We start from the raw sequence: 23,372 nt of genomic DNA, 5'->3' as shown, positions 1-23,372 counted from the left end.
GCCCTTAAGGGATCAATTTATCTACTTACCCCTACTTCAGGAAAGGAGTGAATTTCGTCTTGTGTAGCTGAGTTCCCAGCTCCCCAATTAGATGAATCCCTAAAATGGTAGGCTTGTTGAGTTAGCAATCTGGCCATTCTCACCTATACAAATAAAAAGACCGCCCTCATAGGTAGGAATTCCCAACTCACTCAGGATTAAGGTCATGTCACCGAGGTAATTTAAGTGAAATGTAAGTCTCAATTATCAACGATGTTATATAAAGAAACTAATCATCTCGTGGTCTGGTCTTATACAAACTCTTTGTATAGGATACCTCCACTCGTATGTCTTCACATGAATGGTCAGGATCAGACTATTTGTAGCATTTCACAACACTTATAACATTTACAAAGCGGGTCGTATCCGTAGTGTCATCAGGATAAGGTATTCCTCCTTTATCCATCTACTACAGACCATTTAGGTCATTACTTAAAGCATGATCCACTTGTATGTCTCATATACAAGCTTAAGTTACATGAAATAACCATGGATCTTAGTTTATTGGATTTCAGTAAATGCTCATAAAATAAAATTTATTTTATTAATAACAATATGTTAAAATGTTTACAAACTACGAGACCACCGGGAGAATTAGGACATCAATCCCAACAATCTCCTCGGTGTACGATCTCCCTGATGGATGGTACTTGCGCTCAATGTGTTTTCCACATGGTTTCTAGGTTCCTTTGAGTTAGCAACTGCGCCACTATTATCACAATAAAGAGTGATAGGCATATACATATTTGGAACAACTTCTAAATCGGTCAAGAACTTTCTGAGTCATACCATTTCTTTAGTTGTTTCACTAGCAACTACATACTCAACTTCCATGGTGGAGTTAGCAATAAAACTTTCTTGATACTCCTCCACACTATACCTCCTTCGTTCAGAGTGAATACTGCCCTCGAAGTAGATTTCCTAGAATTTATATCAGTTTGAAAGTTAGAATTAGTGTATCGAGTAAGAATCAGATACTTATCCCCATACACGAGTATATAGTCCCTCGTTCTCCAAAGATACTTGAGGATGTTTTTAACGATAGTCCAATGATCATATCCAGGATTGGACTAGTATCTCCTAGAAATTCTAACTGCATAGCATATCTCGAGACGAGTACACAACATGACATACATTAAACTCCCTACTACTGATGCGTATGGAATTCATCTCATAACCTCAACCTCTTGAGGTGTCTTAGGACACTGTTCCTTAAACAGATGAATTCCATGACAGAAAGGCAATATACCTTTCTTGGAATATTGCATTTTAACAACATATAGTCTATATAAGATGTCTGAGACAAGGCTATCGTTCTATTCTTGCAGTTTCGAACGATTCGAGTCCTAAGAACATACTGTGCTTCTCCCAAATCTTTTATTTGGAATTTCGTTGCTAGTCATGTCTTAATCTCAGTTAGAAATTCTGTTTCATTCCCGATTAGCAGAATATCATCAACATATAGAACCAGAAAAGCTACAGTTTTGTTGACAATCTTCTTGTAAACACAAGGTTCGTCAATATTTTTTTCAAAGGCATAAGATTTTATCGCAGTATTAAATCTCATGTTCTAGGATCGAGATGCTTGTTTTAGCCCATAAATGGATCTATTAAGCTTGCAAACCTTTTGCTCTTGACCCTCCGTTTTGGTTGAGACATATAGATACTCTCTTCAAGATAGCCATTTAGAAAAGTTGTCTTAACGTCCATTTGCCAGATTTCATAATCATAAAAAGTGACAATGGACAAAAGTATCCTAATCGACTTTATCATGGCAACTGGAGAGAAGGTTTCTTCATAGTCCACCCTCTCTCTTTGGGTAAACCCTTTTGCCAAAGGTCTAGCTTTGTAGGTCTATACCTTACCAGTTTGATCTCGTTTTCTCTTACAAATCTATTTGCAACCAATGGGTTTTACCCCTTCTGGTTCATCTACAAGATCCCAGATTGAATTAAAGTACATCGACTCCATTTCGAGGTCCTTGACTTTTATCCATTGGTTCTTATCCACATCACCCATTGCTTGTTCAAAAGTCAATGAATCCTCTAAACCATCATCAGGTAGTTGAGAAGGATGTGAAGTACCAGTTCCATCAACAACTCTTGTTGAAAGACCTGCTCGATCAACAACTCTTGTTGATCTATTTGTAGTTTCTCTGGTTATCTCACTTAATACTAGCTTACTACGAGGTTGATGATTTTTAATGTGGTCTTCCTCCAGGAATGTTGCATTTGTCGACAAAAATACTTTATCTTACTAAGGATCAGAAAAATACCACCTTTTGCCTCTTTAGGATAGCCTACAAATAGGCATACCTTTGAATGGTGTTCCAGTATCTTTGGATTTTGTACCAACACATGTGCTAGAAAACCCCAAATCTTGAAGAGTTTACGTCCTCTCTACAACTCGTAAGGTGCTTCTGAAACACTTTTCGAGAGAACCATGTTCAATATATACACCGCAGTCCCTACTACGTGACCCCATAAAGAACTTGGCAACTGAGCATAACTCATCATAGAATGAACCATGTCCAACAAGGTTCTATTTCTCCTTTCTACAATACCATTTTGTTGAGGTGTGTTAAGTGTTGTGAGTTGTGACTGAATTCCATGTTTAACAAATAGTCCTAGATTTTTAGATCCATGTACTCACCACCTCGATCTGATCAAAGTGTTTTAATCTTTTTACCTAATTGGTTCTCAACCTCTACCTTATATTCTTTGAACCTTTCAAGTGTATCGGACTTATGATGCATTAGGTAAATGTAGTCATACCTTAAATAATCATCGATGAAGCTGATAAAATATTCATACCCTCCTCTCGCTTTAACATTCATCGAACCACAAAGGTCTGAATATACTAGCTCTAAAGGTTCTTTGGCTCTAAGACCTTTACCAATAAAAGATCTTTTGATCATCTTACCTTCAAGAAAAGATTCACATGTCGATAAAGAGCTATCTTCTAACTGGTTTATAAATCTACTCTTAACCAATCTCCCAAGCTTATTGAGATTAATGTGACCTAGTCTTAGGTGTTAAAGATTGCCATTTGGAGATTTTTTTTTGTTTCTTATTTTGAGTTTTAGTTGTTTTAAACATCTCTATATTTAAAACGACTTTTACCTCAGTTGGTTTTAACACGTATAAGTTATTCTTTAGATTTGCAGAACATACTATATTACCTTTTAAGATAATGAACATTTCATTATATTCAAAAGAAACTTTGTAATTTTGTTATAACAAACATGAGATAGAAATTAAATTCCTTTTCATAGAAGGAATGTAATAAACATTTTCAAGTAAAATGTGTCTATCTCCAATAAATAACTTTATATCTCCAACTGCTTTACCCGAAATAACCTCTCCAGTCCCTACTTTAAAGGTTACTTCGCCTTTTGTTAGTTGTCTCTAGGAACTAGTTTCTTGGCAAAAGTATAGATATGATTAGATGCTCTTGAATCTATTATCCAGGTTAACTTATCATTTTCTACCAAGCATGTCTCAATGAAAAGTAAATCATATTTACTTTGTTGTGCATTCTAGTCAATAGCAAAATTGGGAGATAGAGGACATTCCTCTGTTAAAACATAGTCTAAATCATCAACTGCTAGAATATTCGATTTCCAAGTTGATTTACTGTTAAAAGTTTTCACTACTACAAAATCTACATTACTTGACACTTGTAGCTTTTAGTTACTTGACGTTTCTTTGGAAAAAAACGTCAAGTAATGACCTTTTAGAAAAGAAAATATCAACTAAAAGGGTTAAAAAGGCAGAGATTGACGGAATATTTTCAGATATTTTCGCCCAAACCATTACTTGACATGTTTTTCGTGTCAAGTAATATAAGGTCTTACTTGACACGTTTTTCACGTCAAGTATAAGAACCTCTTACTTGACATATTTTTCGTGTCTAAGTAAAATATATTAAAAAAAAATTAATCTTTATTTTTTGTGTTTCTCCCTCCCCATTTTCATTTCCCTCTCAAATTTTGTTTCCCTCCTATCAAAATTGTCAAATAAAATATAAAAAATAATTAGCGTATTATTTATTTTAGCGTATTATTTTAAACAAGTAAAAGGGTTAAATGCCCCGATAAATAAAACTTCCCCTTTCTCATTTTCTCTCTTGCAAATCCCCCCTTAAACTATTTCTTTCCGGCACCCCACCAGTTCAAGCCGACTCTCCCTCTCCCCACCGCCGGCAGCCGTACAGCCAACCTCCTTCACGCGGGATCACAGCCGCACATGGGACGATATTCACCGCCGCTCTAGTCTGCGCCACCTACAGTCGTTCAAGCCGCCAGACGCCATTCAACAAACAGCCGAGACCTTCAGCCGCAGATCCTCTGCAGGGTCATCAATGTCCACCTACTTGTAAGCACTGGGTTTACATTTTAAATTCAATTTCTGCCTTTTCCACTCTCAAGTAGCCTCACCCTTAGTTTTCCTTGACCCCTTTCGACTTTTCAGTGTTCTTACCATTTTGATAGGCCAATAAGGAGAATGATGAGGTCTATACACAACTTACTCTCCGTCCCTTGCCAAAGGTAGCTTCCAACGACTCAATTTACCTATACATATTCTTCTTGAGTCTTTGTTATATTACGTTAATCTTAATTTGGAGTTTGGGAAGGTTAATAAAGTTTGTAGCTCTTTTAGTATGTTTAAGTTTTGGAGCTAAATTTCTTTTAGTACTTTTCTTCTGTATAATTTAGCTTGATCATGAGATGACTCTTATAGTGGCTAGACCGTAAATTTGGATAATTTATAGTTATTAGGCACTGGTCTAGAGGGCAAAGAGCTGGAGGAATTGGCGTTGAATGGGGTTGATGGAGATGGGAGTGGAGTGTTGCCTACTAGATCTACACCTCATATGTTTAATGGGGTTGATGCTCACTACTGGATGGAGTATTTTTGTAAGCCAAAAGAATCTTATTTTTGGTGATGCAGTGCTCTTTTTAAGGTATTTACCTTCATATTAACCCTTTCATTTGGTCAATGCAAATCCTTCCTTTTGCAATCGTGGGGTCATTTACCTTGACATTTACAAAATTACACTTAGCCAGTTGAGATCAAATTGATGTTTATTTCTTTTCTCTTGCATCATTTATTTCTGAAATATTGTCTACGCAACACCAAGTAGATAAAAATAAGTGCATTTTCCTGTTAATAGAAAATAATTTAACGGAAAGTCAAATTAGAAACAAAATTATGCGGGATAGTGTTGAAATGAAGTTTGTGGTTTCAAACCATAAGTGATTGTGTTGCGTCTGCAGGAGTGAAAATGGAGAGCTAAGGTTGGGAATAAGGCGAGCCGTTCGGCCTAGAAATGGTCATCCTGATTCAATTGTTGGCAACCAAAATTCTTGTGCAAACAATCTTACTCGTGTTGTGAAAGATCCACTAAGAGCACATTTGATGTGTTTTATAATCCAAGGTACCATCATGGTTCAGTACTCTTTATTGTTTAATCATGAATGAGAATTTGCTATATATTGTTGTATTATTAGAACGTAGTAGGGGACATCAGCTCAGCAAATCCACTGTCTTATTTTCCAGCTCTATCAGTTCCACCTTTTCTATATCTTGAAATTTTATCACACTTTATTCTATTTTGCAGGTTGACTTGCTTTAACATGGCTTGCCTGACCTTTAGTTCTCAATCTTTAGACTTCAAAGCTCAATGTATAGATTAAATAATGTACTTTATTGAGAGGTTACTTATTAAACAATTTGTCACTTTTGTGTTTGTTGAAAGTTAAGTTTTGTATACAAAGGCAATAGTTGAGATTTCTTTTGTGCCTATACATGTGAAAGAGAAATATTGTTGTAATTTGTGAGGACTGTTCATGTGAAAGGTCATAGTTGAACATATGGAATTTTTAGTGAATATATTGAGTTGATAGATCTTAAATGTATAATGTTTATTTAGTTGATGCAATTGTATTGTTAGAATACAAGGCAGAAAATGAGAATATTAATTGGGGCTTTTAATTTGGGAAAAAAAAAAGACATATACTTGACAAATAAAAAATGTCAAGAGTAATATACAATACGTAATCAATGTTAAGATCAATAAACTTGGCATACTACCAATGTCAAGTGTATTATATTTCTTGACACGAAAATTGTATCAAAAAACATTTGTCTTGACGTTTTTCCGAAGTCAAGTTATCACACTATACTTGACAGTCGAATACTCGACGTTTTTATAAGCATCGGATATACCCTTTACTTGACATTGGAAAAATGTCAAGTAATCAAATTTCTGTAGTAATGGTTGGAAGTGAGTAAATTTGAAGAATTCAACATGCTGAAAAAATAAATAAATTCTAATTAGTGAATTGCTTCTAAACCCAATCAAATTTTAACAAAGTAATAATGTACCCAAAATTCATTATTTTATTCGCAACGATACTATAGTGATTCAGAATAAGTGTTACCGAAGGGCAGTCAAATACTCTTTCATAAAGCAAGACATTCTTGACTAAATACTATCTCTAGAACAACTCATATTCCGATAGTCATTTAGCTATCGTTTTCGGTCAAGAACTTACTAACATTTAGTAATTCTATAAGTGTAACCTATTGGGTTTTATGTCCTAAAACTCGTGGTATGTAAACAATGGAGCTTATTCTGAAAATTCAATAAAGGTGTTATTGAATAAATCTATTGCTTGAATAGAAATCCAATAAACCTAAAAGTCTCTTGACTATTGGATGAGTACTTAAACTTTGTGTGGAGACATAAAGGTGGATCAGGTTCGAGTAAATAATCAAAATGATCTATAGTACATGGATAAGGCTGGGTACCTTATTCTAGTAACACTATTGGATACGACCTGCTCTGAAGTTGTTACAAGGAGTTGTAAAGTGCTACAAACGAAGTGATCCTAATTCGTTCATGTTGAACATGAGGAGTGAGGGTGTCCTTGTACAAGATCGGACCACAAAATGAGTCACTCTTACTTTATAACGTTGTTTATTGTTTAAGGCTGACTATTTCAAAGCAATGACCTAGGTAACTTGACCTTAATCCTGAGCTAACTATGAACTCCTGTTTATCTGGGATTGCTCTTAGATTTGCATAGGTGAGAGTTGGCTCAACAGCGCCGACTCAATATGACTGTCATTTCAGGGATAAGACCAGATAGATAGCTGGGGATATAGAGTGCAAGAGGGAATTCACTCCTACCCACTTTAGGGATAGTAGAGAGGTTGTTCCCTTAAGTGCTAATTCTAGGGCTTGAACAAGGGATCCTGCCCTCTCATTTGGTATGAGAGGGACTCGGTTTTGTGATTGGATCACAAAACAATTGTTCATTACGGGATCAGTGGGTGGATTTCAATCGTTTTAGGATCTCATCTTCCATCACCAGATGGGGATCGAACTTGTTCTTAAGATAAAAGAAATCTTGTTCAAGAGGTAATTTCAGGGGTAAAACAGAGATTTGATCCAACTGTTATTACGAACAACCTGTGAAGGGTTAACTTACTAATCATGGTTATATCGAGTGGACATAATATATCTAGAGGACTTCAACTATGGGCTTTAGTAGAGTGACCCATTAGTTAACGAATGGGGGTTAGATCGGTCTAATGAGTTTAGCCAATTAATCTCGGATCGTTAGAGCCCATGATCTATAGGTTCATGAGGTCTCCCTACTAGCTCGCAAATGGAATAGCTCTAGAGTAGCGTGATAAGTTAATTTGAAACATTCAAAATAGAATCAAACAGAATTGGAGAAAATATATTTAAATATGATTTAAATATATGAAGATGAATTTATGTAAAAAAATTAATTTAATATTGGATATTAAATTAATTAGAATTGTTTAAATTGTTTAAATAATCATTTATTAATTTTATTAGAAAAATAATTTATGAAAATAATTTGTAAAATTAATAAATTTTGATTTTAGAAATAAAATATGATTTTAAAATCAAAATAGATTTTTGGAAATTGAAAAATCACACAAACTTAAAAAATTGGGTTTTTTCAAGTCATCTTCAAAGTAGCTTACAAGAAACCCACTTTCTCCTTAGGTTTACTCCAAGCATGAGCTGCATCCCATGCAGCACATCTCTTTGCATGATAATCGCAATATATTGAAGAGATTGGAGTGAAGAAAAAGAGGATGAACCGACTGAATTTTTGCTGAAAAATTCGGATGAAGAAGGTATTCTTCAATGGGTTGATTCAATGAGCTTTCTTCATATTCCCTTTGATTCCAGCTTATTTTGAGTCCCACAACTCAATCTAGAGCACCAAGAGAATAGTAGGGAAGATCTTGTGGTGGTCTACACAAGGATTCGGAGGATTTTGCAGCTGGAAATAGAGATTTCGTTGGTTCGGAACAGGTTTGTTCCTAAAACCTATTATACTCTGTTTTAGCATGTTTCTTTTCAACCAAAATTAATGAATTAGTGTGCTTATGGATCCTAATTTCTTCTGCTGCGTGATGGTGTCGATCCAACATAACCCCCCCCCCCCCCCCCCTCAAACTTTCAGATCTCAGAGATTAGCGGCCCCAACGATGCTATCGAATTAGAGAGTCAAAGTTGGGAAACGACCTAAGAAATCCATCCATTTCTAGAGTTTGAGTTTTTTCGAATCCTATGTTACAACCCTCCAAGGGGATAGTCGTGGTTAACGACTAGCTAATATCGACTTAAAGACGGTAAGCCGATACAACATAGGAATCTCACGATCCAAACTAATGGAAGAGTCACGTTGACACACATTCTTCACCCACTTACTATGAACTACTTCCCCTATTCACCTTGCTATTGACTCGTGCGAATATTTTCCAAATGAAGGTCACTTCCAAGGTGACACGAAGCATTGCAGGGATCTCATGGTGTGAACTCTTAGGGACGTGAGAGTAAAGAATAACATATCCTATATGTTATTAATCTCTCACTTAAATGTTCTATTTGTTTTTGGATAAATCTTTACTTAGGAATGTTCCGACTAATTAAACAACCTAAGTTTAGGCGATTTTTCTTAGTATAATGCTTATACTGGGATTAACCTATGATGTTTAGGTGATAAACCAATTTTATTACCTTACACCACTACGCATGCTCATAAAACTAGGGTTATTGACTTAGATGCCAGTTTGATCTCCTGGTAGGATGTGTTTCGTAAACCGTCAACTTAAGTACCCTCAACCTTAGACAAGATCTCCCCGGGTAAGTAAACAACTCTTGTTTCATAAGTAATCGACCTATTCCAACACTTACAAAAGGCAATTGAATTGCACCGGTTAACCCTAGGTGAGCATGCATCTTATCTTTGTTATAGATTTTAAAAGTCAAGGTATTTTATAAAAATTTTAAAATAAATTATAACATTTATAACACTAGAAAATTCATCTATAACATGTTTCCTTAAACAAACATGCTTTAATATAGCACTTATATTAAAATAAGCATGCATACTATATACATTATAACACTTATAATATATATCAAATATAGGGGTGGACAGCAAAACCGCTTAAACCGAACCGATTTGCAAAACTGAACCAAATCGAAACGATTTATAAGCAAAACCGAAAAAAATGGTTCAATGCAATTCGTTGGAATGTTAAAACTGAATTTAAACAGTTCGGTTCGGTTCCAAATTTGAAAATCGATTTCTAAACCGAACCGAACCATTTGAATATATATATATATATATATATATACATATATTAATAAAAATGGTTCCTTTCTTCTTCGGCAGTTCCAAGCTTTCTTCCGCTTTTGTTTCTTTAGGGTTTGTGGCCGCCTCTCTTCAGTTTGAGTTCAAGTCTGTCAGTCCGAGTCTTTGTCTTCGAGTTCGAAATTGAGTCTTCATCTTCACTGTTCATTTTAGCTTCAGTTTGAGTTCGAGTCTGAGTCTGAGTCTTCGAGTTCCAAATCATTTATAGTTTTCGTCTTCAAGTTGGAGTCCGAGTCTTCGTCTTCGAGTTCGAAATCGAGATTTCGTCTTCCCTCAGTCCTCATCCGATTCTATCTCTCCGTCCTCTTTATCTCCGATTCCATCTCTTCGTCTTCCCTCAGTCTTCACTCATCAGTTCTCCTTCTCCCTCGACGTCGACGGTCTCGACAAAGATTCCACACATTTTGTTCGGCATCGGGCATTCAGATAAATAAAAAAATATATGAAATTTGATAACTATTTAACTTCTTTGGTTTAAGTAAGCACCAAAGAAGTTCAAATAGTTATCAAATGGATCTTAAGTGCTATTTCTTTTGGTAGATTACAAATACCTTTTTTGTCTTGTGAGTTCCATAATAATTTGTATGTTGGTGCTTACTTAATAAGGCTAATATTTAATATTTTTGTTAAACAATCCATTTTTCTTCTTTTATCAATTATTCAGTGACTTCTCATCTATAGTGACATGTTTCTTGACCTCTCTAGATAGATATACATATGTACAAACTGATATATAATATGTGGTTGTGGAAGAACCGACTGTCGAGCGAGGGAAGGGTTCAACAATTCATGAATTTAATGAAATATTTGAATTTTTAGTTTAAGTAAATGATTTTCTTTCATGGTAATAAGTTTTCTCTTTATTTTCTCCTTTATAGGTACTATCACAATGAGCTTGAGCTTGAGCAAGCGCAACGATTCCGATGATGATGTTGTTATGATGCCACCACTACCACCACCACGAAAAAGATGAAAGTGAGGAGACAGTTTCAAAGCATGCAAATGGAAGAAAGAGGAAAAATTCATCTATGGTATGGGATCACTTTACTAAATGTTCTAAATATAGTGATGATGATCCACATGCTAAATGTAACTATTGTGGTATGGTGTATGCATGTTGTTAAATGAATTTGTGGTGGACGTAATGTAATGTAATGTCACCGCAAAGACTTATGATGGTGTTGTATGTGTATGATGATATGCATTGCTAAATCACGCTTCTCGATAATAAATGTGATACTGCGCTTTAAAGTAATGTATGCGATGTTGCTTAGATGCGTTCGTAGTATGCGTTCATGTAGCATGTGCGTGTCACAAGTTTTCTTGCGTCAGAACCAAGTATAGTTCCACCGCAAGTTTCTTAGAGTGATCTGAGGTCGAACACGGAGATTGCGATGATAAATGTGATATTGATGTGATACATGCGACCGAAAACAAAATAATAATGAATTGTATTGAAAAAGTAAAATACGGTGACAAATAAATAAATAACTGTGAAGATGTGCAAGTGTGATGGAATGCGATGGCAAGTCTTATGAAATATGTCAGAAAGAGAATGGGTTGGGGGAAAGCACATCGCAAGTTCGTCAATCCTGTTGAGGACGCAACTAAGGTTCCGCTTTCCCTTGGCTTACATCTCTTAGTGATCGGTCGTGTTCTCATATCTCTATGGTGAATCAGGGATGAACGTTGCGAATGCAAGGTTGTTTCTATCTCTGGAAATACTTCTTGCTTTAGTTAACGCATTCTATCAACCTTCTTTCGAGAGGTGGATTAACATCTTCACTTCTGCTCTCACAGGTGAAGATGTTGTTGAGCATGCGTTAGCTAAACCTAGCTAACTTCTTCAACATGGATTAACTTACTCGCTTAATCCTTCCCCATTACCCTGGAGGATTAGTTATACATGGTGAAAGAAATGGACGATGAATGTATGGTAGAGAACAGAGAGATGAAGATGAATATGATAATGATATTAAAAGATAAATATAAAGCGTTTGTTACAGATAGATGAATGAAAGATTAGAAATGAATCACAGTTGATGAATAGAAAGTAAGAACAAATAAGGACAGCGTGTCAATGTCTTGACACGAATCCCGGATGGAGTTGATTTGCTTTCCGGCATGTAGGAGGAGTGATGTGGAAAACTTCCTTCTCAAGATAGTTTCCCAGGTAGAAATGATATTTGCAAAGAGCTTATCTTCGGGATTATGAGTGAATTTTTGGCTCCCGAGACTTCCTTTTCGAACTTTTCTCGTCTTTCTCCAGTATTTTCTCTAAATGTCTCTTCAGACCCGCCTCCTCTCTTTGGAATTGATGTAGCTATTTGTAGACCTTGGCACCTTCTTCGTCAGTGGTCCCGCTCTAAAAAGATACTTTTTCTACCAAGGCTTGGTGGAAACGTTCACTCTACTCCACATTCAATTTGTCAGATCGTACAACAGAAAAGCTATACAATTTCAGAAATCCCCGCGAATGCGTCGCTCTTTTCATCTACGATCGAACGCCGCATGTGGTGCAAATGCATTGATCTTTTTGTCCACGATCGATCGTCGCATGCAGTGCGAATGCGTTGCTCTTTTTGTCCTCGAGCAATCGTCGCATGCGATGATACCTGTTTCCTTCAAAACAAAGACTTGGACATCCCTTTTTGCCATCGCAATGGGGTCAGCAGGTGTGTTTCCGACATACGTTTCTAAGTCAATTTCTATATGTTAGACGCAACTTTTTCTTTCTTTTTGACACATATTCTAAATAAGATGGCATAAATAACTTGTATTTCTACAAGTTATCACATGTCATCCTAGAATGAATGAAAATTCAACTATGAGAATGCATATTAAACACTATTGTAAAAAAAATCCTTTTCATATTAAGAAGTCTAAGTTATATGTAACACAAAGTAAGTTGATTTTTAAGAAGAATAAGGGTATTGAAGATAGTTCACAATCACATTCATCCCTTAGTTATAAGATGTTTACTATTGAGAGTGCTCGGAAACTACTTGCTGAGATGATTATAATAGATGAGTTACCATTTAAATTCGTGCAAAATCAAGGGTTTAAGAGGTTTGTGAATGGGACTTTGACGTTAGTAGAAACTAATTTTGTTCTTCCTTCTCGAAAAACAATTGTGAAGGATATTTTGGGAATTTATGATAGCACGAAAGAGATGTTGAAAGAAATTTGTGAAAGAAGGATATAGGGTGTCGCTCACAACCGATACGTGGTCATCAATCCAAAATATGAACTATTTGGTTTTGACTGCACACTTTATTGATAAAGATTGGAAATTACATAAGAGAATTCTTAATTTCACCTAAATTGAGAATCATAGAGGGGAGATGATAAGAAACGAGGTTGAGAAATGTCTAAAACAGTGGGGTATTGAATGGGTTATGACATTGACAGTTGATAATGCTTCATCAAATGATATTGTCATTGCTTATTTGAAGAAGCGTTTTAAGCATGGGTTGGTGTTAGATGGTGATTCTTTCATGTTTATGTTGTACACATATATTGAACTTAATTGTTTGCGATGGCCTAAAAGATGTTAATGATTCATTGGTTCGAATTTGAGATGTCGTGAGGTTTGTTAGATCTTCTCCTGCTTGCCACATTTAAGAAGTGTATCAAAGAGGATAACATAGATAGTACAAGTATCTTGTGTCTTAATGTTCCAACTAGATGTAATTCTACTTATTTGATGCTTGAGGCCTCTATAAAATTTGAAAAGGCATTTGAGAGGTTAAATGAATACGACACAGTCTACGTGAATGAGGAGGAAAAACCAACCACCAGGGATTGGGAAATTGCGAGAATATTTACCAAATTCTTGTCAGTGTTCTATGAAGTAACTGTTAAGCTTTCAGGGTCTTTTATGTTACTTCCAATACAGTCTTCCATGAGATTAGTATTGTTCAGAATTGCATAAAAACATATTTAAGTGGAACTGGTCCTAATGATGTGCTTTTGCAAGAAATGGCAATGAAAATGCAAGAAAAGTTTGATAAGTATTCGAGAAAAAAAGATAGAACAAATTTATTATTAATGTTGCCTTCGTTTTGGACCCTCGTTATAAGATGAAATTTCCTTTGTAATGCCTAAATCAATTATTTGATGTTGATGTGGCAAAAGCTGTAGGAAGTAAGGTAGAGGGTGTTTTGAGAGCATTGTTCAATGAATACAATTTGTCACTATCAGTTGCTAATAAGGGTCAATCTTCATGTACCATTAAAAGTTCTCCATTTAGAACTACAAGTGCAAATGCTTCAGAGATTTTCCGTCTTGATTTTGAAGATGTGGATAAAGATGATTCGCAAAGTGTGGATTCATAAGTTGATATTTACTTACTGAAGCCTCATGTTAAACATGAGGATAACTTGGATATCTTAGATTAGTGGAAGGGGAATTCTTCTAGATATAAGAATTCTTCAGAGATCTTTTAGCTGTTTCGGTATCCACATTTGCTTCTGAGTCCGCATTCAGTACTAGTGGGAGAGTAATTGATCCTTTTCGTACCTCATTATCTCCAACCACTGTTGAGGCATTTGTATGTGCACAAAACTGATTACGTTCTGAACAAATTAGCATTCATTTATGACAATACTTGGAGGAAATTGAAGATGAAGAGGAAAGTTCGTATATTCTAAACATATTTATATCTTTTTTAACATATTTATTCATATATTTATTATAGTAACTACTAATAAGTTTATAATTTGTTTCTTAGTCTTCATAACGAGATTGAACGGAGTGGAAAATGCAAAAAACAAGGAGAAGGAGAATAATGATTGACAAGCGAAACAAATTTGTTTGTATTGATTGGACATTTAGAATTCAGCACTAGTGTTTAGCTTGTTATTTTCTTTTATGTGACTTAAACTTTGAAGGTAGTTGTTTGAAATTTGTGTATTGTGTACTTTGGAGAACTTCTTAGTTTTTAACTTTTTATTATGGTCATTTGGATTAATATGTTTTTATGAGGAATTGTGGATTGATATTTAAAAAATTTGTATATTGATATTTAAATTATGTTTAGAATATAAAAAAAGAGAATATACAAATTTCAAAAAAAGAAAGAAGAAAAATAAAAGGCAATTTAAATTATGTGAAAATTTTGTAAAATAAAAAAAAAAGAGAATATACAAATTTCAAAAAAAGGAAGAAGGAAAATAAAAGGCAAGAGAGAGTGGAATGAAGAAGGGAAATAAAAGGCAGAAGAAACAAAAAAAAAGTTTAAAATAAGACAAAAAAAGAGGAACCGATTCACGAAATCGAACCGAACCGAATGGAAATGGTTTGGTTCTGTTCGATTCTATATATAAATAATATTGATTCGGTTCCGTTTGACCTCCAAACCGAACCGAACCAAACTGATCCCACCCTTAATCAAATGCATGCCATATGTTTATTCTATGGTGGGGTTTAAAAAAAAAGCTATATGACATACTTAATGCACAAATAATAAAAAAATATCATACATCACATGATAACAGTTAAACAACACTAAAGTGGACTGATTTTGGCACTAAAAGAAAACAAACAACTAATTTATTACATAAATCAGCAAACAACTCCCTCGAACCAGCTTCAAACTCTTTGAAACAAGCCGAACCGACCAAAAACCACTTAAACCGGTTCAGAAACTCAAAAAACCAGGTTGAACCGGTCAAACTGGCTCAACCAAGTCAACTGGACCGGTCCAGACCATCTGGACCGATAGGTCAACGCACACGGTGGAGGGGTCGGGTTGGACGCAAAACGCTCGGGTGAGAGAGCGGGTCGGATCGCGTTGAAGGCTGACGTGCATGGGAGCTCCACCGAGTCGGGTCATGCTGATGGGTCAGACCATGGAGAAAGTTGGCGCGCACTGGAAAGCTCAACAAACAGGTTAGTCGTCGGGTTCTCAGGTCTGAGAGCTAAAATCGGGTCTCTATTGATTTCTTCTCTAAAAAGAAGTTGTCCTCTTTACCAAAATCGAGCAATTACAACCTAAAAATAACTCTAATGACTCTAGCAAATTTACAAACCCTTTGCCACACATTAATGCCCCTAAACATGTGAGCAATTACAAATTTCAACAATAAGTTAAAAGAAAACTAATGCCAAAACCGTAATATATCCACTTTAGCCCACATTGCAATCAATAAATGAAAAAGCACCCACAAATATGCAATAGAACGTTATAAGCATGCTTTGATACCAATTGATGGAATATAAAAAACAACATGCACATCGGAAGCAAGGATCGATAACGCTCTAATTACATAAAACTAAGAAAAAGCATGGATGAAGGGTTAAAAAATACAACCTTTGAAGAATCCACCGCAATCTTCCTCTCCGTGCTCGATCGACACCACCAAAGATAAATCTAAGGATAATGTCAAATAAACAGGAGTTCATAGTTAGCTCAGGATTAAGGTCAAGTTACCTAGGTCATCACTTTGAAATAGTAAGTCTTAAACAGTAAACATCATTATAAAGTAAGAGTGACTTATTTGTTGGTCCGATCTTATGCAAACTCATTGCATAAAACGTTTCTACTCCTCATGTCAATACATAAATGAATCAGGATCACTTAGTTTGCAGCACTTTACAACAAATTGTAACAACTACAGAGTGGGCCACATCCATTAGTGTTACTGAAATAAGATATCCAGCCTTATTTGTATACTATCGACCCTTTTGGCTATTTATTGAACTTGATCCACTCTTATGTATCCATATAAAGTTTATGTATTCATATACTAGCCATGGATTTTTAGTTTATTGCATTTAGTCTTTATAAATGCAATTCACATCTTCAACAATAGTTTTATTGAATAAACGTCAATAACATCTTTATTGATAATAGAATATGTTTGACATTATAAACTGTGAGTTCTAAGACATACAATCTAACACTAAGAAGATTCATTTGGCAAAATGGGTTGATCTTTGTCTACCTGTTCTTTTTTTAGACCTATATGTAGGCTATTACAGACGCATCATTAACCAGGGGTTTGAATCCCTTTCTATCCGCGAAGTCATAAGTTCTCTCTTGCATTTTCAAGGAATAAGAACGCCACCTCCACGAGAAGAAATCCGAAAGGTATTTTCAATTCGAAGGCTTTTTTATTTAAGCAGAGGGCTCTGAGATGGCAATTGGGAGGTTTAAATACTCAAGATTTGGAAGGCTTTAATCGCACACTTGTTGCCAAGCAAGTTTGGAAGCTGGATAATTGTACTTCAGCTCTTGTTTCTAAAGTTATGCAGAGTTTATATTTTGAAAATAGAAATATTTTTTATACCCAAATGAGGCCATATGATTCTTATTTTCAGAAGAGTCTTTCTTGGGGAGCTTCTTTTTTAAAAGAAAGGTTTGATATTTAGAATGGCCAATGGTTCTTTTATCAAAATGTTCCAAGACCCATGGATTCTTAGGGATTTGTTTCAAATCGATTTGCCTGGATAGTATATTTGCCAATAGCAGGGTGGCTAATTTTATATTGAGCAATGGTGAATGGAACATTGATCTACTCAAGGAGGCCATATCTTATGATGATATTGAAGTAATTAGAAGAATTCCTTTGAACCCCAAATTGCAAATAAACTAATTTGGCATTATGACGAATCCAAAAATTATTCTGTGAAGTCGGGATATAATTGGTTTCAAAGATCTAGGTTGTGTATGCATTCCTCAAGTACAAATTCTATGGAGAGGATTTGGAAAAGATTATGGAACCTTAAATTCTAAAATTAGACATTTTCTATGGAGATCAATGAGGAATTCTATTCCAACGAAGCTTATACTAAAGAGGAAAGGGAATGATGTTTTATCTTATCCTTAGGGATGGTAATGGGGTTAGGGTGGAGTGGGGATGCACTCCCTATCCCTGTCCCCGTGAGGATTTCTAATCTCCAAAATGGGGAATGGGGTCAAGGAATCCCGTCCAGGGATTCGCGACTCCCCAGGGAAAAATCCCCACGTTTTATTTTATTATTTTTATTATATAAAATTAACTAAATTTAGTATTTACATTAAAATTGTAAACTTTATGTAAGAAATTAGTATCATTATTACATATATTTGTTTAAAGTAATAATTGAAAAAATATTTTAATACTTTTTATTATAAATTTAATAAAAACTAAATTTATTATATTAGAAAATTAAAAATTAGAAAAAAATAACTAAAACATTAGCTTCAGGCAACTCAAACTAGGAATTCCACGGCTCGATCCTCGTGGAAAATTTTTCCATCCCTAATTGTCCTGCTTATATGAGTGCTGATTAAATTGTTGATCATGTGTTTTTCACCTACTCCAAAGCTTGAGCCATTTGGGATTCAATTAGTGATTATCTTCCTATCTAAAAACATTATAATCACAAATTTGTTGATTGTTGGGTGGCTATATATGCTTCGTGTTGGACTAGTTGTCTAGAAGTTTTTGCAATCACCTGTTGGTCTATATGGAATGATCGAAATAAAATTAACAAAGGAGAAGATTTTGTTGGGAGTTCAATTCGAAGGAATTGGATTTTAAAATATCATGATGAATTTCGAATTGCAAAAAAAAAAAAAAAAAGATCAACTCGTGTTGGAAAAGGAATTAGCGATTCCAAGTCTCATGTGCTTAAATGGTGGATTTCTCCACCATTGGGTTTTGTTAAGCTCAATGTGGACACTTGATGCGTTATTTTATTGAATGGAAATACGGATGATATGCGTTGATGGACTGTATTGTGCACTCAAGTTTCCCAGTGAAATTCAAATGTAAATTCCCCTGAGTTTCCTGGTAAGTCCAGAGTCGAACATAGGGACTTGTGAAAATAGTTGCATTGGTAATGTTTATGAAAACTTTGTGGTAACCAAGTAAATAAATAAATGTTGGGTGTGTTGTTGTATTGATGAAAAAGAAGTAAATAAAAGCAGTGGATTTGAGAAAAAAAGTTACATTGGTAGATGCAATAAGTATATGATGAACGGGTTGAGAAGATCTTTAGCTAGCATTACTCGGGAATGTGTCAGACTATGCGATCATGTTACAACCATGCACAGCAAGTCATTTCCCAATGTAAATGCAATGCTCCTAAGTCTATGACGCATATGTTGAATGCAAAATGTCCATAAAGCTTATTCCTAAGTCTCTACTCTTGTCCTATGCATTGATGCAAAATGCATGAAAGCAAGGTGACCGCATACAATCATATCTTATCGCTAAGATGCATGCGATGCGTTAATAACAAATAGTGTTCATTCCTAAGTGCCCATCTCTCGTTTATGCATTCTAATCTGGTTCTTCCAAACCTAGATTCTGACCTGTCCTTCCTAAGTCTAAATCCTATCCTTAGACTACCCTCCCGAGTATCTCTAATAAATAAATGAAGTATTCATAAACAAAACAATTGCAAGAATGAAGATTCCCTCGTTATGCTAGCTAATTGCTTCTCAACTCATTCAACTAATTTACCTACTCATGCGTGAACAACAGATAGTGAATAGATATAGAGAAAGAAATTCCATTCTTATAAATAAGTTGAACACAAAATGACAGTGGACAGTAAAGGTGGAGAGTCTGGTAGCAATTCCTTGCTAACCGAGGCTTTTTACATTGAATCTTTATTCTGAACTAAAGATGTTCCCGCTTCCGCAGGCGTCAGCCCTCTCTCTGTCTTAGAGCTTCTGGTGCTTTCCCAAGCTTACCGGAACGATCTACCGGCACACTTTCTTCCTCGCGTCCGCCTTAAAATGAAAGAAAACTATAGATAGAGGCCTGAACTTGTAAAATGGTGAATTAATCGATTGCTTAACCCCTTCTCTGAAGAATGCACTTGGTATTTATAGAGCTTCCATGGTGAAAGGCGACTTCTTTCTCCCTGTTGTACAGATGGGACAGCTTTAATTCTTGATTGACGCACCGAATAATTGTCACCGATAAAGCTGAATGTATTTCGTGACCGTTATTGACTGTCAACTTAATTTGGATTCGACTGTCATCAGCTTTCTGTCACATCGTTCTTAATTATCCTTTCACCCAGATGCACCCACCATGTTGCGCTGACCAAGTTGCGACGATTCTTCTTGGACGAATGTTTGCAAGCAAGATCAACGCAAAGCCTTGCGGTGAAGTTGCGCTCGACCAATGAATTCCTATAATCACAATTTTTGCATTGCGTTAATGCATATTCTGCACAAAAATATAAAGATCAACTGTTCTAATGCGTCAGATGCATGCGACCGCAATATTATAGATTTTATGCTTAATGGACGCAATTTAACATATTTTATCAACGCAATCCAACATTGTTTAAGAACCTAGCACTATGATAACGTGCATTTCTGCCTGTTATCACACCCCCAAATTTAAACAATGCTTGTCCTCAAACATAAGCTAAAGATTCCTTTAGCAAGTCAACCGCAAAGTTTTTTTCCTAGATTTCTCAATAATACTTCGTTCAAATCCTATATGCCAGAATTTCCTTAAGTCTTATTTAAGTCTCTTCCTAAAATATTTCTAAGACTTAGTGATTGCAAGTTTAACTTTCTAAAGAACTTTACTATATTCCGGAACATTGCATGATTTATTTCAAAAAGAAAATTTTCCATCGGGGTGTCAAATGATTTATCCTTGCACAAAAATTTTCTTTATTGCTATATTGTTTTTTTCTGACCTTGCGTTGATCCGAGTGCCTTGCCTTCGTTTGGGCTTGCCCCCACAGGTGTCATGGAGACATCCAACTACGAGCAATGCACTCTTTCTCAGACTAAACTCATACCGATTTGGCAGTGGAGTTGCGGTCATTGATTTGTGCGTTGATCCTGGTGACTTACTTTCGTTTTGGTTTGCCCCCACGTGTGTCAGGCGGACATCCAACTACGAGTAAGTATCTTTCACAACTAAACTCTTATCAACATGGGTTTCCCATTGCGTTGACAGTAGAGTTGTTATTCTAAAAAAAAAAATTATTTTTTTTATAGCAAGGTCGAAAATAAATACTTCACCCCCAAATTTAAAATGCGGCAATGTCCTCATTGCCAAAAGAAATTAAAATAATCCATGCGATGATCATAGAATGTGTTGTAAAAAGAGTTTGAAAGAAAGCTAGCAAACCCCTAACTTCTAGAAATATTTCATGAGGTGACTATCTTAAGATTAAGTTGACTCTAGTATATACGAAAGAGATAGAAGCATATTTTTCATCATTGAAATCATACTTGGTAAAGAAACATCTGCTTCTCATTTTCAGGTTATTTTTCGGTCTCATTGGTTGAATTTTTGGCGATCAAAAAACGTCCTAAATGGTGTTCATCCTTCAATGTCAACCAAATTATTGGGGAATTTAATTTTTACAGACAATAAATTTGATTTGAGAAAAGGTGACTGTAAAATGTTGACTCAAATACATAGTACAACTAGTTTAGTTTTATATAATAAAAGTTATACATCATGTAACTGACATGAGGTATGCAATATAAATACCTACTGATCAGATCTACAACATGTATTCATCAGTTTTCTCTTGTAATTACAAAACTATTGTAAAAAGCAATCTTCAAGAAGTAAAGAAAAGAAAATCTCCCCATGGATGTAGGCATCTTGTCGAACCACGTAACTGTGTCTTCTTCCTCTCTTTCTCCTAATCTCCTTGTAAATCTTCATCTGTTTCTCTGCAAAAAAAAAAAAAAAAAACAAACATCATTTTACAATTGAACTACAACATATTCAAAGTATCGAGTAGTATCGAGTTGCATCGAGTAAAAGAGAAAGATCGCCAAGTAAGAGAGGGAACATCGAGTAATTGAGAAAGATCATCGAGTAAGGAAGAAACAAATGTTTACCTGATCGAGTTTACCTTCAAGTTCAATATTCTATTCAACCGATTGATGAAATCTTGCCATACACGTGTTGCTCGATTCTCTAACACTTGTGGCTCATCTACAGCCATAATTTCCACCAGCCTCAGGTGATCTAACACTCGGGGGAAAATCTTGTCTTTAAGCCTACAAACATTAGAATAACCGAACAAAATTGGTATCAAAGCGTTTAAAGATTGTCAATTCAACCTTTCTTGAAGCATCAAGATTCTCAAGAAAACGGTTCTTGGCATTCTTTTCAGGTTAGTAATGGCTAATGCAAGGTTTGAAATAGAGGAATTTGATGGGAAGGGTGATTTTGGCTTGTGGAAAGCCAAAATCAAGGCAACTCTTGGACAACAGAAAGCCCATAGATCCCTTTTAGACCCATCTACTTTGCTACCTACATTAACAGCTCAAGAAAAGGAAGATATGGAAGTTAATGCGTATTAGACTCTAGTTCTTAATCTTAGTGACAGAATTTTGAGACAGACGAGTTGTCACCCCCTACCCCGAGCCCATCTTCTGAGCCCGAGGAGAGGCGTAAGGTAGACGGCAGATACTACCCTTTTATGATACCTACTGTCCAACTGAACCTTTTTACTTACTCAGTAAACTTTTAGTCAAGGAGATAACAACAACTGATTAAGTAGGCCTATTTTATTACAACCATGTAATGTTTATACAACTACAAGACTTAACTACAAAGTTTACAACAACCACTCTTAAAATCCTCCGGAAGTGTAACTGTGGCTTTTGGCAGACCTTGACCTTAGCAGCACCCTAGAACTCCTCAACCTCCACTAGCTGAAGGGGGAGAAAAGACATAAAACATGGAAAACGTAAGCTACAAAGCTCAGTGAGTGGCAGCTTTAAACAAACCTAAGTTTGATTATAGAAATTCATCTTTGGTTAAACAAGTCCACAATCAACAACATTACCACACAATAAATATAGTTACCCCAGCTTGTCAACTAGGTACCCCTGGCATGATCATGTATTTCCCGGGTACTCCCATACGTATCCCAAAACAATGTACAAACAAATCCCGTGGACACATCCTTAGTACCCCAATCTCCCACCGAATGTCTACATCGACTAAATCCCGATAGCTATGTTTAGGTATCTTGGCTATATTTTTTCGCCAGCGAAGCTGACTAATCCCACCAGTTATAATGACTAATCCCGCTAAGTACCTTTTCCAAGCATGCTAACTAAATCCTGGGTACAATTATAGTTTCTAGCACAATCACAGAAACAATATCTCAACAAGCATAATAACAATTAAATCCAGATAAACACATTTCCCGATCATGCCAATTTCCAAACATTACCTATATATATATATATATATATTTACCTATATATATAGAAATCAACATCCAATCAGTAAAATAATATAACCACTCACCTTGGTTGGTTAGGAACTTTCCTCTCCGAAGTTCCTTAGGTTTCCTTGTCCCTTTTGAACCCTAAATTCTAGATTCAATTATCAGCTTAGATTATTCATAGTTTCAGACCTTATTTTAAGATACTTCCTTCTGTAGACATGTTCTAAATTTCTCAGGAAGCTTACTGTTTGTTGCTATCGTGATTTGCTCTAGGAGTGTATTGTGTAAAATAAATTGGAGAAATAAGTTCTAAGTATAAGTCATGCGTTTATGCTTCGATGCGTTTAAGTAAATGTAACGCGTTGGGACGTCAGATATTTGCAGCAGAACGCACACAACTCCTTCTAATGACGTTCAAGTTTTCCTAAACTAGACCCAAGTATAAATCTAA

The 23,372-nt window shown here is 35.5% G+C and overlaps 1 protein-coding gene across 1 annotated transcript; it reads left to right on the top strand.

Annotated features, from left to right (window-relative positions):
- The first annotated feature begins 4,136 nt into the window (after nucleotides 1-4,136).
- On the top strand, nucleotides 4,137-5,955 carry LOC120078389 (auxin response factor 4-like). Its single transcript, XM_039032654.2, has 5 exons — nucleotides 4,137-4,415; nucleotides 4,512-4,588; nucleotides 4,813-5,004; nucleotides 5,318-5,478; nucleotides 5,662-5,955. Exons 3-5 carry the CDS (start codon nucleotides 4,862-4,864, stop codon nucleotides 5,664-5,666), a joined length of 309 nt encoding a protein of 102 aa, XP_038888582.1. The 5' UTR covers nucleotides 4,137-4,415; nucleotides 4,512-4,588; nucleotides 4,813-4,861; the 3' UTR covers nucleotides 5,667-5,955.
- The last annotated feature ends 17,417 nt before the right edge of the window (nucleotides 5,956-23,372 follow it).

The sequence above is a fragment of the Benincasa hispida genome, chromosome 5 (assembly GCF_027475165.1).
Source record: "Benincasa hispida cultivar pf3 chromosome 5, pf3_genome.v1.1, whole genome shotgun sequence".
In the NCBI taxonomy this organism is placed as follows: Eukaryota; Viridiplantae; Streptophyta; class Magnoliopsida; order Cucurbitales; family Cucurbitaceae; genus Benincasa; species Benincasa hispida.
Note: the sequence above shows the minus strand (reverse complement) of the source record. Positions and strands in the feature narration are given on the sequence as shown.

What these genes read in the sequence shown, in the direction of transcription:
- LOC120078389 (XM_039032654.2), top strand. Translation starts at nt 4,862, where the DNA reads ATGGGGTTGATGGAGATGGGAGTGGAGTGTTGCCTACTAGATCTACAC. An exon ending in GATGCAGTGCTCTTTTTAAG is followed by an intron (nt 5,005 to 5,317) that starts GTATTTACCTTC and finishes TTGCGTCTGCAG; the next exon opens with GAGTGAAAATGGAGAGCTAA.